Source organism: Mus caroli, chromosome 15, assembly GCF_900094665.2.
Source record: "Mus caroli chromosome 15, CAROLI_EIJ_v1.1, whole genome shotgun sequence".
Classification (NCBI taxonomy): domain Eukaryota; kingdom Metazoa; phylum Chordata; class Mammalia; order Rodentia; family Muridae; genus Mus; species Mus caroli.
This window is the reverse complement of record NC_034584.1, coordinates 60,546,694-60,563,804: the sequence shown is the minus strand read 5'-3', so window position 1 is coordinate 60,563,804 and position 17,111 is coordinate 60,546,694. Positions and strand designations below refer to the sequence as shown.

Below are 17,111 nucleotides of genomic sequence, written 5' to 3'. Positions count from 1 at the left end.
ACTCTGTCCAGGCCCAAACCCTCACTCTACTTTGAAGGGAGGCTGTGGAAGGTGTATCCCCGTGTAGAAGAAATTCTGTGGAGGGAGACACAGGTGCATTTATGAGACATTCTCTATCATGGGATTCAGGTGATCTTGATGAATGTGCGGAAATATTTGCACGCAGAGAATTGAATACAAGGGAAATTTTTGCTACATGTTGAAGCAAAAGGAAATGTAAGATGAGAATCAGTTACACAATACTACAGGAAATGCAGTCTAGGGAGAAGGCAGACAGCTTATATCCTGAAAATGATACCTTTTTTTTTTGCACTATTTTAAACAACCATTAAAGGTGCATTGTTGCCACCTTGAAAGAGGTTGAGAAAGAATTCCATGAATCTAAATTCTTAAAGGATTCTTGAGTAAACAGAAACACTGTTCAGAAAATGGAGAGCTTGGAGAGAACAGCACTGTCTACATTCCAAAATGTATGAGGCACTGCCGATAAGACAGCAAGAGGGGATCTTATTGCCTCAGTACAGCATGATGTCTCAGAAACAAAGACAGAGACACAATGAACTCAGCTTGGTGCTGGAGAGCTAAGAGAAGATGAGAGTTCATATCAGGCACAGTAAAGCACAGGGCCAGTGTCAGAAAAGTACTTTTAAATATAGGCATAATGTAGATTTTACAGAGAAATTTAATAGGTAACATGTAATAAAGAAGATGAATATGCAGAGCCTTACCAACTCAATCAAAAAAAATGGAGAAAAAAGGTGAGTCCAGTGAGTCTTGAGGGTGAAAAGAGATCTACTAAGGACCTTTAGCACAAGTTGTGGATCAACAGGGTCCTTCCTTCCTCTCCATCCCTCTGATACCTTCACCCTCCACTACTCAAACTCAGCCCTACTGAAGCGGATTAGTCCATGTTGGGGTGGTAGAGAAGCTTCTATAAGAAACCAGTGCCCTGAGTATAATACAGAAACTGTCCTGTTAAGGTTTCTATTGCTGTGAAAAGATACCATGACCATGGCAACTCTTAAAAATGGAAACATTTAAATGGGGCTGGCTTACAGTTCAGAAATTTGTTGTTTATCATCATAGTGGGACATGGTATTGGAGAGGAACTGAGAATTCTATATCTAGAACCACAGGCAGAAGGAAGAATGAGTGTTGGCTCACTTCTGAAACCTCAAAACCCACCCTCAGTGACACACTTTCTCCAAAAATGCCATATCTTCTCCAGCAAAGCTACACCTCCTAATCCTTTCAAATAATGCTACTTCCAGTGAACTTATAGGAGGAATTTTCATTCAAACTATCACAGACACTCAGCTTCTCATCTTATGAAATGCTCTGTAAATAGAAGGTATTGGCTCTATCCTCTGAGCTGCTTTGGTGCTGGGTCTCTAAGTCACTCCATCTGAGACTGCTCCAGCAGTATAGAACTAAGCTAGTTCATGTACCCAGCAGACAAGACATTCAAATTAATGCTAGAGGTAGGAACCTTTTAGAATCAGCTTGTTTCTGAACACAAGTATCAACCAACTGGAAAACACCATAAAAACTAATATGCCATTCACACAGCAACCAAATTATGGCATGCTAAGGGTCTCAACTCATGATTACAAAGACTTCCATGGAAAAACTATCTAAAACTCTATGAAATGATCCAAAGACATTTGAATATCGTATTCACCATTCTGTTATCAGCTTAATTCATGGGCCAAGACTAGACATTATAATGACGTAGATCTACCCATAAAATCAATAGATTAAAATTCTGTGAAGTTGTACTCAAATTCCAGGAGAGTTATTAGAAAAACATCAATAAAGTCATTATAAAACCTGTACAGAAATATTTGTGCTCAAGACTGGCCAGAGCAGTTTAGAAGGAGACAAGCTAGAGGAAAACACTCCCTCTGTGTTACAGGCATCAATCATAGGCAACAGTCTGTGAGACCGTGTCAGAATTCTCTCACCCTCCACAGTGTTGGCTGTGGACTACAAACCAGAGGCAATGCTGAGTGCTAAGAACCTGATAAGATCATTAAAATCCTGAAAGAATGGATATATTTGGATATGGTAGAATGAGAATCACTCTTGTTAGCAGAATAAGAATGTAAAGTCAGGCAGGAGGCTGGAGAGATGTCTCAGTGGTTAGGAACACTGGGTGCTCTTTCAAAGAACCTGGGATCCATTTTCAACCCTTATGCCCTGGCTCACAGTTATCTGTAACTCTAATTCTAGGTGTTCCAATAGCCTCTCTGACCTCTGCAGGCACCATGCACATAGGCAAAATACCCATATACATAAAATAGTAATTTAAAAAAATCAGGCAGAAATCCTCAAAGCCGATAACTATGTTATCTCGTTGCTAGTGGAAACTACACTGATACCATGACCATGGCAACTACCTACACTGGGAGTGTTGTAAAAGCTGCTTCCAAATGTGTAAAGCAGACGGAGGGGTTACCTACACTGGGAGATGGGCAAGGCTTGGGGCCTTGGGAAAGAGATTTCCAGGGACCTAACATACACTGTCCACTGAGGATAAATATGCCCAGAGGGGTGTCTGATCTTTTGATTAGTCCATGATGTCATCTACAAAGATTCTGGGCCATTTCCATACCTATCCTTGGACATATATAGCCTATAGGCTTGAGATTTGGCACAGCAGGGCACTTTCCAGGATTTGTGATGGCCATGGTCACATGGGAATGGAGCAGGGAAGGAAGGGTACAGATTCAGCTGAATTCCAGAGGCTGCAGCTGACCGGGAGAACAACAGACAGTTCTGGGTTAACAGCCTTGTCTCTCCCTGGAAACCTGGCCTAACTCAGCTCTGTCAGATCTGTTGCTATACCAAGCTAATTTCTTTTTGAACCTGGCCCAGAGCAGGTAAGTTATCCTGGGACTTTTTCAATTGAAGACGTGGATTCCTTTGGAATTGGAGGTAGTAAGAGGCTCAAATTTCTAGAGTAGATAGCACCTCCGAAGCCTTAGCCACATCAGTTTCTTAATGTGTTGGGCAGTAGAATTAAATATACTAATTTTATGCTAAAAAATTCTAGGTGAAGGGTTTTGCCAAAGGATCATTATCCAGGCTTACCTAGTCATAGTTTGACCACTTTTTAAGTACATCTTGTTTGTTTATTTGCTTTTGAGACGTCTTTTTACTGTGTAGCCTGGCTAATCCTGGAACTCACTCTGTAGACCAGGCTGGCCTCAAACTCACAGAGATCCACCTGCCTCTGCCTCCCAAGTGCTGGGGTTAAAGATGTGTACGACCTCATTAAGATGCTGAGAGAACTCTGTCACCAGAAGAGCACCTATATAATGAGGAACAACAGATGACTTGGATTTAGGTCCTGATCCCTCATGAGGTCTCTTCTCTGCTACGTGTACTTTGTTAAGTTGGTGAAATTCTCGAAGCCTCACATTTCTTATCTCAAGCTAGAAAGCAAAATAAAGACCCTGTGCCAGTCAGTGGGAGGCATCTGAGATAAGATAACGAAAATTTTGTCAAGTACAGGACACTAAATATTACCAGCACAGCAGCTTCTCTGGATGATTGTGTCAACAGTCCCCAAACCAGGGTTCACAGAGAGCACTAGATCTTAGGAATAAGCCAGCAGCTTCCACCCTCTCCCCAAACATCAGTTGGTAAAGCACACTGCAAGAGCCATGAATGTATTGAAGCATTTCTATTTGCTCAGTTCCAAATAAGCTCACCCGATCCCAAGGACTTCTGGGAGTGGTTGTAAAAGCTGCTTCCAAATGTGTAAAGCAGACGGAGGGGTTATTTTTAAATGCACTGCCATTTGTTTCTGACATTCCTCAAACACTTAAAACTCCACAAAGAAAAGTCTGCCTTCTGGACCCAGTGAAGGCATTCAAGCATCTCTAGGTCCTAAAAAGGGTCTGGTTGCTGACAGAGGCTGAGAGGAATACCTCCAGGATCAGCCTAGAGCACAAAAGACCGAGTTTAACACTAAGAACTGGAAGACCCTCGTGCTCCAAGCTCTCATCACTTGGATATACATCAGAATGGAACCAAGCTGCAAGAAGCATAAGAAAGCATATGCCAGGAAGAATCTGGCTCACAGGCATCCCTGGGTCCCTGAGAACACCACATTACCTGTTTATTCACTTGCACACTGGCTGCCTGTGTCCATTGCATAGCACTTGCTTACTGCTAGGTGTGCTGAGCCAGGCAGCCGGGGCCTGTGGAGGGCAAGGTACACTAGCCATTCTTCTTCAGATATGGGACATGTAGCAGAGGCTGACTTGGCCCTGAAAATAATCAGTTTCTTGTGGAAATCAGTACAGGTGCTGCACAGGAAATATTTGGGCAACACACACCATAGAAAGAGCTTAGTTCTGAGACAAAAGTCTGGAAGGAATTTTTAAATGATGAATGGGCAGGGGAAAAGGATGGGGGTATTCTTTGTGAATGAAACCATATGCACAGGTATAGAAAAGTCCAAGGAATGGAAAACCCCCTGCAGCTCAAAGAGGGAAACAGAGAAGCAAGTGGCTCTTCTCTCTGTCAGGGACAGTGACAATACCATCAAGCATCAGTTTTGGTCAAGCAGTGACATTCTCCTCCCACATAATCAAAGGTATGGGTCTCAGAAGGGTTAAATGAGGCTAGAGTATATAGATATCTGGTTTAGAATTACTGGCAAAAGCAGTCTAAGCAGGATTAGGCTCAAGGTTTTGGTTTAAATGGTCCTTCATCTTCCCTTGTTTCTGTGTGTGCATGTGCATGTGGATTTACATGTGCATATATGTGTGTAACTGTATGTGTAGGCACAATTGTGTTCGTGCACACGAGGAAGCCAGAGGAGAACATGGCTTTCAGTCCTTAAGCACAAATCATTAGCTGTTGTTGTGTATTGTAATTGTTTGACATAGGGTATTACTCTAGCTTGGTTCTGCCTAATAAGCTAGGCTGGCCAGCGAGCCTCAGGAATGGAATTGTCTTCTCCCCAGTGCTGGGAATACAAGCATATACTACCATATCCAACTTAATTACATGATCCAGATTTTATGGATTTCTAAACACATGTTCTGAAGTTTATTGACTGAGTCCTTTCCCCATATACCTCGTCTTTCCTTAGCTTGGATTACTGGAGGCCTCCTCACTATTTCTATGCCTGTAATACTCATGTCTCAAACTCTCTTCTTATTCAGGTCTAAGGGAATCTTTCCATGATGGGATCTCAAGCCAGTTTCCTGGCTTCTTTAAAAGCCTCAGATGTACCCATTGCTCCTAGAAGTACTGTAGCCAGAAAGAAAATAATGGGTGTCTATCGCAGATGAGTAGATGTATACACACACTGGTCAATCCTTACTATGGAATATTTTTCATATCTAGAGTACATTTATAAAATTAGTATATTCTTGGTGAATCTTAGAGATGATATGCTATGTAAAATACAGAAATAATGAACACCCCATGTTTTTAGCAACATGAAGTCCTAGAGTAGAGAAAATCAGAAGGAAGGAGAAGAGAGACTTGCTGTGGCTTTGTGGATAAGAAAGTACAGGGCTTCCATTCAGTGAATTTTGAGTATCTACATGAGAAGATAAAAATAGTTTTGGCACCAGATAGCAATAATGGTCACCCACACTTCAGAACATGTATTTTAAAAATCTGTAAAATCTGAATCATGTAAAAAAGTTGGATATGCCAGTATATGGTTATACTCCCAGCACTGGGGAGGAGGAGACAGCTCCATCCCCAAGTCTCACTGGTCAGCCTAGCTTACTTGGCAAGACCAAGTTCTGGAATGTCCTTAGTGCCACTGATCAGACTTTTACAAATGGCTAGGTTCATAAGAAGAGACAAGCAAATATCTGGACAAATGCACAAGCAACCCCCCTGCGTAGTTTCCATGCATGCACCAGTCAGGCACTACTGCAAACACTGTCTACACACTGTCATTGTCACCAAGGTTTTACCTATGGTCAATGCTTCCACAGCCTTTAGCAATTCACTCAGATATTCCCTGCAGGGCTGTGACTCTTCACACTGTTACCATCCCTTATCCTTGTCAGGGGCTTCTTTTTAAGTGTCTTATGATCCTTTAAAAATATCTGCCTTATGTATGTTGTGTCTCCTGCCTTGGAACCCACAAGCCTCCTGTGAAGTAAGGTGTGTCTGATTTATCATGGAACTCCAACATCTAACACAGTGCTGCTGACCAGCCAGATGCTCTATACAAGCAGAAGCTAGTCTGTGACAGATTTCTTCCTTCTTGTCACCATCAACATCAGTGAACCATGAGCAATAGCAGCAGCATTCTCACTTCACTGGCATCTCAGCCCACTAGATAAACTCTTGAGTAGTGAGTTTTCTTCACTGACAAGAACATTAACCCAAATAAGAATCCAGGGGATAGAGGAGCCCAGGCATGTAGAATTTTCCACCTGAGAGGAAAGCAGTCAGGAAGCCTTTTAGCCTCCTGCACCACTCATGCCTGGAGTGATAGTTAGAGCAGGAACAATGATAGCATGGGGAATGAGAGAAGACCAACAACAACCACAGCCAGCCAGTCTCCAAAGTCAGGGAGATTGTCGAGTAGTACTGAAAGCAAGTCCTGCCACTTACCATAAGCAGCGCCTTCCTGAAGAGCTGGAGCCTTGTAGGCCTGCTGATGAGAAGGTGTATGCTGGCCACATCAGCCCCACTACGGTCTGCTGCCAGTGTCACACGCTGAGGGTCCCCACCAAATGCTCCAATGTGGGACTGCACCCACGTTAGAGCTGCCACTTGGTCCAGCAGCCCCCAGTTGCCAGCTACTTCATCAGAGCCTGCAAAAAGAGGGACGTCATTAGCTTGAGTGTCCTAACAGCTTTAGATGTTCCAATCACAGTGCTATGTGAGATACAAGGCTCCTTGTGGGGGCTTGGGCTCATGTCCACCCAGGCCAGTACCATAAGCAACAAACACAGGTGGGAACATTGTGAAGAACCTGGGCTTTGGAATCAAACTTAATTTGACTTGTCTTTCAGCTTTGGACTGACTAGTCAGGAGACTGGAAATGTCTCTGCTCTCTGAGCCATGGCAGAGCAGAGGCTATGCATGTTTAGTTCTAGCCCAGGGAAGGTCATGATTCCCACTTGATGGCTTAGATTCCATTACAGGTGGATCCATCAAACAGAGGCTAGACCAGGCCAGGCAAGGAAGAACAATCTTTCTTATGCCTAATCTTCTGTGGCTTTAAAAGTGTGCCACTGAACCCATGTCTCTTTCCTATATCATAGAATTTAATAACCATTTGTTGAAGATGCAGCACCATATTAAATGAAATTACTCACATACATACACACAAAATAACAAAAAGTGTATACATCTCCTTAGCTCTTTTCAAACACTACAGTGTTCTTTGGTTGTTTCATGTTGTAATAACAAAGCCTCCCTGTTGGTTTACTGCACTATTTGGTCTTCCAGTATCAGACTGTGAATACTAGGCTTCACTCTGGTATCATCCTGAGTTCATACACATGTCAGCTTCTCAGAATCTGCCCTTAGAAGCCATCAGATTGGCATGTTCTGGGATCATCTAGTACAGTAGTCTCTGGGTACAACTGTGAGCAAGTGTCTAGGCTGGCTTACTTGAGGGAGGAGGACCAACACTGAATGAGGGAGATATTATCCCATGAGCTGGGCTCCTGAGCTGAGTGAAAAGGAGAAAATGATCAGAGCACCAGTGCTCATGCCTCTCTGCATCCTGAGGGCAGGGACATTGTTATCAGCTACCGTAAGTTCTTGCCATCATGATGGGATATACTCTCAAAATGTGAGAGTGAGCCAGAGGAAACTCCAACTTCCTTAAAGTACTCTTGTTAGATATATTGTTGCAACAAAGAGAAAAGGAAAGAGCATGCACTCTGCAGCTCCCATCACCATCTGCATGCAAATATATACATAGCCCACATCTCCCTCAAGCTTCATTTGTAACTCTTCACGAGATTTCACAGGTATAGCTATGATTGGGGGGATTCCATATAGAACAAGAAAGTATCAGAAAGACCCCATATTCCTAAATAGAAAAGGTAGGAAAATCTTACATTCGGGTTGCCTGACCCAGTATTTGCAAAGCTGAAGAGAACAGCAGCCTGGAGTACATAAATAACACAAACTACTCTTACAGCTGTGGACTTTTCTCTTCTCTTAAAATGCTTTTCATGTTCTGGGTCTGGTGAAGCTATTGGCAAAAGCTGCCCTCGATGTGGCCTTTTCTGGATTGCTCCTGAGTTCCATTTGTCAAGATCAATGTGTTTCTTTCCTCTGGACCTCTGGGAGTCCAGGAGAACAGGGTGTTGAGTGAGTAAGAGCAAAGCTTGTGAGTCTAGGAAGTGACATCCATAGCCTGCATCATCAGGAATAGTGTGAGAGGACTCTTCCTGACGCTTGCTGCCCGTGTAGTCAGCTTCCCTCCTTGTGATGAGGATTAGCATAGTCATTAGGAAGTCTTTAGATTCTTGGGAATAAGAACTGGGGTTCTTCAGTAAGACCTGCATCCATCAAGGATAAATCTGGCTTCCTTCTGTGCCAGGAGCTGTGCCAGGAATTGCTGAAAGCAGAAAGTAGTCCTGGGGCACAGTTCCCAAATTTTCAGTGTTTACCCTTCCCAATGTACAAATTCTTTGGTGTCTATATCTCCCAGGGCATATTCTCCCCAGGCACACTAAGGCAGGGGATAGGCCACTGTGCTGTGAAGGGTCTGGTTCAACCTTGACTTTCACTTGTTTGAAGTATAAAAACTTGTCTAGATGCAAGAAGCAAATGTGAGATTGAGTTGGAACTCAAATCCTAACTCACAATTAGAACTCTTTGTCTTAAAAGTCAATCCAACTCTATAAACACCTCCGAGAATTTTATGACAAGCATTACAGAGTGCAAGTGCTGGTTTCCAGAACCCTCACCCACTCATTGCCACCACATCAAATCTCCTGACTGTAGGCCCTCAAGGCCTGCCTCTTACTCAGTCAGCTCCAGCAGTGCCAAATACTGCTCAGCACATCTGTGATGCTTCCTTGTAGTCCTGTAGGGCCAAGCCCTTGCCCTGAGGATCCTGATCCTTCCTTACGTGTACACGTATACACACACACACACACACACACACACACACACTCCCCAGAATTGGTTCACAGAGGGAGACCAATGTAAGTGGAGATATTCTGGATATCATGCTGTTATTATGTTTGTGCTTCTTTCCCTGTTCCCATACTTCCAGGTGCCCAGCCTTCTGGATAGGACCACCCAATATATATATCTACCTGTCCCTTTATTACATAAATGGCTCTCTTCTGTTTCTTCAACAACTATAGAGTGCCCCAATGGGACCTAGTAGTGTCCATAGACTCCAGTGGAAGTGGAAAGGCATGGGCCTTGACGAAATCCTGGCTCCAATACTTGCCTCACACAGGGGCCCTGGGAAGGCTACTTATTCTCCATGCGTTTTGATTCTCTCCATGTGTAAAGTAAGGGTGGTTGTAGAACAAGCTTCATTCAGTGCTGCTGATGACCAACTTAATGTCTATAAAGGCAATAGGACTACCCTGTAGTAGGTATCAAAGTTATGCTTTTATTCTGAAATACAATTGAACATGTTGACACCTAGAAAGTATCTCACCAGTGCTCTTAGCAGGGCCAGCTTTATCTTCAGAGCAGAAATAGCTGCAGTGAGGGGGTACATATTGTAGGCTATGAGACTATTTTACTGGCAAGAGAAGATACAAGAGCTTCTAACAGGCCCCGTGTACCTGATGACTGAGGCCATGCCAGTGTGTGGTTACTATGGCCGATGGTCTTCCGTCTGGCTCCTGACTCAGAGCATAACCACTCTGTTCCTACACCATGGGCCTGGAGGCCCATTGTCTACCCTGCCTCCCTCTTCCCTGTACTCAGTACTCAAGAGCTCTGGCTGGGTTCTTTACCAGAAGAGAAGGCAATAGGATTCAGAGTGGAGGAAATGGGTTTCCCTTATGGACTTCCAATTCTTCTCTCCCTGAGCAGATCTGCAGGGAAGCAAAGTATAACAGACCCAGAAGCTCTGGAATGAGGGAGGTACCCTGCAACCAGGGGTGAAGTGAACAAAGCACAAGGGTCTGTCTCCCTGGCTAAATGAAAGCACACTAGGAAGCCTGATGGACACGGTGTCCAGAGTATTTTCTAAACATCTGAGAAGCCACATAAGAAGTCAAGGTTTCTCTTTGCTGCCATCTGAGCAGCAGAGAGCCAAGTTAAAGCTCAGTCTGCCACTGTCTGTAGATGAACTGCAACCACCCGACCTCTCTGAGCCTTGATTTTCCTCCTGAAAAAAATGGCATGGCAGACAGACGTTAGTGCTGCCTCAGGACTGAGGGAATCAGTCAGAATGTCTAATAAACACAAGTCCTCTCAAGTGTATGTAACGCTTGCCCTCCAACTGATAGCTTTTTAGTTTTTTTTTTCCTCCAAATGATATAAGTCAGAAAAGACTGGGTGTTCTGGAAGCTTCAGTGACCTTCCCTCAGAGGTCAAAGTGTTTGCTTGTCAAGAAGGATATGAATTCTAAAGAAGATTTCACTCCCTGAAATCCTAATTCCCCCTCATGATAGAGGACATATGGAAAGTCATTCTGCTGTCTAAAGAAGCCTTAAGCCAAAGTTAGCTGTGTCTGGAAAGAGCTCTCTGGGGCCAGCTTCGGTCAGCTCAGCCCTGAATATCACTTAAAGTTCCTAAGAAACAGCTTGTGTTTGCCTAGAGGACAGAAAAGTGAACAGGATTTTTTCCTTTTTAAAAGAGAAAGTTAATAACTACACTGCAGAGAAACTTGCACAACATTCCAGTACCATATACAACCTTCACACCGCACACTACCCAGCATCTGTCCAGATGGAGAATAAAGATTCCATTTATACACATGGCTTCAGCTGAACTCATTGCTCCAAACCTAAGCCTACAGCTTCCTTTCATTAATATCTCCATCAGATATAAGATGCTCTGCACTAACTACTGCCTGCTGTGTAGGCCAGCCTCGCCCTTTTTTAAAACATCACACCAAATGTTCCCCCTAGCTCACCCCTCCGGAGCACCCACATTCTTTCTGATCCTTCTGCCTTTCCCCTGTCTTCCCAGGACTCAAAGGAGATCCTTGGAAATCAGTGATGATGCTCAACCCTCATACTCAAGGACTTTAAAAGCCTTTTGAATGCACTGTATTCCTTAGCTCTGAAAGTAGAGGAAAACCATCCCTACTTAAAGAAGAGGGATCTCACACACTGAGAAAGGGAGGGTGATCTAAGGTCATACTGGCCATGACAGCCAGTACTTCCTCTTTTAAGCAAATGGTCTTAGTTATCTCTATGGTGATGGAATACTGATTTCCCTGGCACCAACACCAACAGTTCACCTGAACTCAGGAAGCCGAAGACCCCCAGTCTGTAGTTAGCAGTGACTACAATGAAGTTGCCAACTGCAGCCAGGATGGAGCCATCAATGGTCAGCTGACCACCACTGCCTTCCATCTCCATGGTATTGTGGAAGAACACCAGAACGGATGCATTGGAGACCTGAAGGGATTATAGAGATAGAAAAGGTTGAAGTTGAGCTTGTGGGAGGGACAACTACCATTCTTGAAAACAGACTCTGAGCCCCCACTAGTCCTCTTGCTGGCTCTGCCTTGATACACATTTAACACTATCCAAGGGGATGATTGTTTTCCTCAATATTCACACACTGATGTCTAATCCCATAGCTCAGAAAGTCATCATACTTTCTTTGGAGACCTGATTGTGGATCTCTGTATAAACTCTGATCTCATAAAAACAGCATCCTTTTAAGGAAAAGGAATTTGTACACAGACATACACAAGGGAGAAGTGTGCCAAGTGCACACTAAGAAGATAAGTAACAGGGGGTGGGTGTATCCCCATGGCCTTTGATCTTGAACTTCAAGAGAGGAAAGCAAGTATGTATGGTGAAGCTGTGAAAGTCTATGATGTCACCTCTAAGTAGTTACTGTTGCCCATTCCATGGGTAGAAGAATGGAGGCTTATTGAAGTAAGGATGCTCTGCAAATGTTTCACAGTGAGCAGGGGTAGGAACCACACTCAATACAGACCTGGGAATCTATTTCCTCCCTGCTTTGATCCTAGTCTATTTCAGAAGACTTCCTGGTCCTTGTGACAAATCCTAAATCTCAGGTCTCATCTTGCCTCCATCATACTCAGAGGCATTTACCTTGGTGAAAATCTATCCCAAGATCCCTACTATGTGAGAGTATGGATTCTCTAGGCAGGCATTTTTTAGACCTCATAGAAGCCTAGCTTTGACACTCAGCCTCATTGTCTCAGGGTCTGTGGAATAGGGCAGAGTAACCCCAGTCCTCCACACCCCAAAGCTACTGATAGCTGTACTGGTAACAGGCCAGGAAGGGATGAGAAAGTTGGCTGTAGTTATCCACTATTGATAACACAAGGGGTCCATTCAGCCACTGTGGCCATTGCAGTTCAAAGTATCCATGGACTAGGGCCTCTTCTCCAGAACATGTCAATTGTGTGCGCAGGTCCCACATTGCTGAGTACAACTTCCCTTCCTGAAGGCCATGATGGGTCTATAACAATGGCTTAAGATAATAAGTCAAATACCCACAGGGTAGGTGGGAGAGGAAGCACTAGATTCAGAGTCAAGAAATAAGTCTTATTCTCCACTCTGTCCAGTAGCCCTCATGTCCTTACATCAGCTAGCTCTCATTTTCTTAAAGAGGGAGAATCCACCTGTGTTTTATCTTCTCATGGTTGAGGTCATAAGTACAAAATGTCCTTATAAGCCACAAACAACTATACTCTAGCCCCAAGCAGCCTACTGTAATTATTCTGCTGAGTGACCTGGGAATGTTCCAGACTGAGCCACCAGTCCTCTCATCTGTGAGACTGATTAAGCTTTCTGAGAGGGGCTAGGAGGCCTGCAGTCACACTGCAGACAGGTCACCACTTCCCCTGATTATCCCTTTTCTACCCCATCTATGCCCACTGGCTATCATTCCTCTTCACTTCCAGTCTGAGTATCTGGTTTCTTCAACTGTGGTCTTACCATGCCAGCTCACCATGCCATTCTACCACCCCAGCTCTACTGCTATTCCCAAGGCCCACTCAGGAGTCACTGTCCCATAAGGTCTCAGACCAACGCTAACCTTTGAAGCTGTAATTCTCACAGGAGCTTGGAGAGCTGATGCCATGCTACTTCTCTTCCTTCCCTCAAAGCTGCTACTTTAGGCTCATAGAACCTGAGTTGCCTTCTCTAAGACACTGAAGGAATGGAAGCTGAAAGGAATGCTATTTCCCAGATTTAATTCAGCATGGTAGGTGTGTAGTATAACTAGCTCTGTACAGAAAAGAACCTTAACACATTCAAGGCTCCAAAATACTGTACTGTGGCCAATGAGAGCATTCATGCCAGTGCCCACTGAGATCAGCAGGCTATGTCTGATCCAAGGTACAGTTTACTCTCACAACCAGTAAGCCAGAGGAAACAGGGCTGGCAGTCACAACAAGTTCCCTGGATGTTGTTACTAGTGTTCCTGCTTCCCTTTCCTCTCATGAGTTATGACCCTCCAATCACTCAGCTCTAAGACAGCAATGGCTCTTTAAGCTGATACAGGAAGTTAGATCATAATCTAACAGTTCATCTTCATACATCTTACATGGGAGTCTTCCTGGAAAGCTCTGAGGGCTGCCCCCACTCACTTTTGGCCCTCACAAAGGGAGCTCAGTGTCCCTAAGGATAATACTGTGGGAGCACAGGTCCCATAGAGCCCAGGGAAGGTGGGAAAAGGATTTTCAAAGAGAGTTATTCACCAGACAACACAGCCTGCTTCTTAACTTACCAGGTTCTCAGGGACAAACACATTGAGATATAAGCAGTCTTCATTGATTTGTGGAGGTGTAGGGGTACGGGTACCTGGCTGCCAGCAGCTGGCCCTGCAGAAATAAGGCACAGGATTTTCAGAGAAATAGTAATGGGGGGGGGGGGTTGCTGCCTTTCCATCTCCTCCAAAACCACTTCTTGTGGCCAGAGTGAAAGGCCTGGTTTTTCTGTAGCTCTGGAGCACTGAGGAAGCTCCAGGTCATAGATACGGTCAGAAAGTAGGAATAGCAGCATGTCTATGGCCTTCTTTGGCCATAGGCCTGTGGAGAAACTTGCCATCCAGAGGTAAACATGCCTGCCAGAGACCAAGGCCAGAGAAGGAGATGGAGAGCTACCAGGACCTTGGTCCTTCCTTGTTGCATTGCACAAACTCTGCCCTCAAAAGAGATGTCAGACCCACCTTCCACATCAGGGAAGAGGATTGTCCCCTTGTCTAAGGGCTCATCTTGGACTTCTCCTAATGATCACATAAGTATCAACTACCCAAGGCCACTGGACTCATCATCTCCCAAGAGTTGCCAATGCTGGACTCTCTAACTACTGTCTCCCCAGCATCTTAGTGACCACCTACCTCTTCTGCCTCTCTATACATCCTAGAATAGAGAGGCTCTCTAATTAGTGCCTCTGGGTTTGAGGTTTCCTAATGGGGACCAACTCAACTCTACCACACTCCCCTTTGCCATTCCACTCAGGTTATCCTCATCATCTTTACCACAAGGCTTCAGGAGTCTTCATCTTATACTTCTAGGAATAGGTGCCTGCTCAGCAGCCAGAGCCATACAGTGGACAGAAAACACTTCTCTTGAGGACAGAGCTATGGGGCCCAAGGAGGAACATAGGTGGCAGAGGCACCTAGTGCCTAAACCCTATAGAACTAAGCCACTTCTCTCACAAAATACTTCAGAATTATTCATCACATGTCAATGTTTAACATGAAAGGATTGATTAAGAGAAATGATAAGTGATGAGTGATGAGCTCAGAAAATGGGAAGGGGAAAGAGAGCTCCTTATACTGTTCTAGTTGGGAGGCCTAATCTTAAATTTATTTTCATTAACTCATTCATCTTCTCCCCCCATGCTGAATTTTCAATTCTATTAAGTTACATGTCTGGCCAGGTAATACATACATAGTCTCAAATACTCAGGAGGCTGAGGTAGGAAGAACTCAAGTTCATGGCCAGCCTGGAACTACATAGTAAGGCCCTATCTTAGAAAGGAAGAAAAAAAAAAAAGAATAGGGGAAGGAAAGAAGGTGAAGAAAAGAAAAGAAAAAAGAGAAAGCACCTTTAGTCCATCAGATGTTGTTAGCTTTGACAACTACAAGACTGGTGTGATGCATGTGGACACTTCAGGCCTGCCCCATATGAACCTAGTCTCCCACAGTCTCGTGTGTCTGCAAAAAAAAAAAATCCCCAAGGAGACTTAAGAGGAGCCATGATGGTAAATGCAGCACCTCCTTGGCCAGAATCACTGCCTGGAACAGAACACCCAAGCTCTTCTTCAAATGGCCTGCCTCTAAGTACAGTAACACTGATCCATTGAAACTGGGCACACGTATTACCCTAATATTATTTAATGGAATGCATTCCCATATTTTGTTTTAACTAGAATATAGGCTATACCATGATAGATTAGGCCAAGATAGGAATTCTTCGAGTATTCACAAAAATGGTGCCACTTGTTACATACCTTGGCTTGGTAGCATCCCAGGAACCTGTCCAATTCAAGACCTCTGGTGCCCGGAAGCGGTTGTCTGCCAAGGGTGGGGCAGCATATGGAACTCCAAGGAACCGGTATACTTGCTTCCAGGCAGTGCCCACCTTGATGACCTGGGACCCACCCTGAAGCTGGCCAAAGGAATCAATGCGTACAGAAGGTGTGGATGTTACATCAGATTGGACCAAAGGGATTCCTGGTGAGAAGGCAAGGGCAGAGGGGTGGACAGACAGTAAGAACTTGCATTCCAGATGACGTTTAGCAAGAAGACAAATATTCCTGTAGCTTGAGAGAGATTTAAAATGTCAGTGGTTCATTCTCATCCAGAGTTAAGAATTGGCAAAGGTTAGCATTCAATGTTAACAGCACCAAGTATGACTAGTAATAGCAGAAGCTGTTCCACGAGGCACAAAGTCCAAGAGTTTTGGGAATAGCCCCTGCTTCAGTTGTTAAGAAACCATGTGAAGACCAAGCTGCACAGCTACCTCATAATCACTTCACTGGGATCTACCCTATTTATTTCCCCTCCTAACTCTCTTTCCTTTCATTAGTTGATTCAGTAAACATTAGTGGGTCCCAGGCTCAATGCCATAGCTTCTTGGGATGGTTCCTCACAAGACTTAGGCCTTGTACAAAGAAAACTATAAATACAAAAATTTGCATGTATGTTTCTAAGAAGTTTTATTATCCTAAGATAGGCTTGCTCTGAGCTTTTTTTTTTTTTTTGACAGAAAACAAAGCCATTCTATTTTTTACACTGCTCACTTTATAAAACTGTGTCTGTGATAGCAATGACAAACAGAAGTGCAAGAGGGAAGGCTGGTAAACAGAAGTGTATTCATGCCTGAAGAACCTTGCTGTAAAGTTTGTTCATAACCAGAGGAAATACTGATCATATCTAGGGACATTTTGAGTTATCACTAGGTTATGGAGAGCTGTGACTAATATCTAGCTGGAGAGTACATATATCCTATAGTAGACAAAACAAAATATTCTACTCAATAAAAAAAAAAGTCCATAGCAGATACATGAGAGGGCTATGAATTTGAGGGAAAAAACTGTTGTGATATCTGTTGGTGACCTGGCCATAAGGCTCAACAGAGTGTGAAGGCAGAACGTGTAATGTTCTGGGAGCACACCTTACCCTCATATGACAGAACAGATGAATATCCCCCAAAGTTTGTGTTGGGTCTGACCCTCAAACTTCCTCGTGTGAAACAAGAATGGTGGCCTTTCTGCCACACAATAGTATCAAAAATGAATGGCAACAGAGGGTGTGTTTTAAACCTAGTGCATGGTCAATGGAAGAAATCCCACATGTGGATAGAGAGACAGAGGAGAGAAAGACAGATAGATGACTGGAAGGATATTTGGGAGGATGGAGGAAGGATGGAGGATGGATTCATGACTAAGCAAGGTGAAGGGATAGGAATGGACAAAGGTGGGGGGGGAGAGAGAGAGAGAGAGAGAGAGAGAGAGAGAGAGAGA

General features: G+C 44.1%; 1 protein-coding gene across 1 annotated transcript in view; it reads right to left on the bottom strand.

Moving 5' to 3' along the window:
- Window positions 1-17,111, bottom strand: part of Tg (thyroglobulin) — a 180,146-nt gene that overhangs the window by 73,047 nt on the left and 89,988 nt on the right. The window contains exons 38-41 of the mRNA XM_021183215.1: window positions 15,597-15,819; window positions 13,867-13,960; window positions 11,393-11,552; window positions 6,601-6,803 (exon numbers count right to left, since the gene is read on the bottom strand). Coding sequence (XP_021038874.1) covers window positions 6,601-6,803; window positions 11,393-11,552; window positions 13,867-13,960; window positions 15,597-15,819 — 680 coding nt within the window. The remainder of the gene's footprint in view (window positions 1-6,600; window positions 6,804-11,392; window positions 11,553-13,866; window positions 13,961-15,596; window positions 15,820-17,111) is intronic.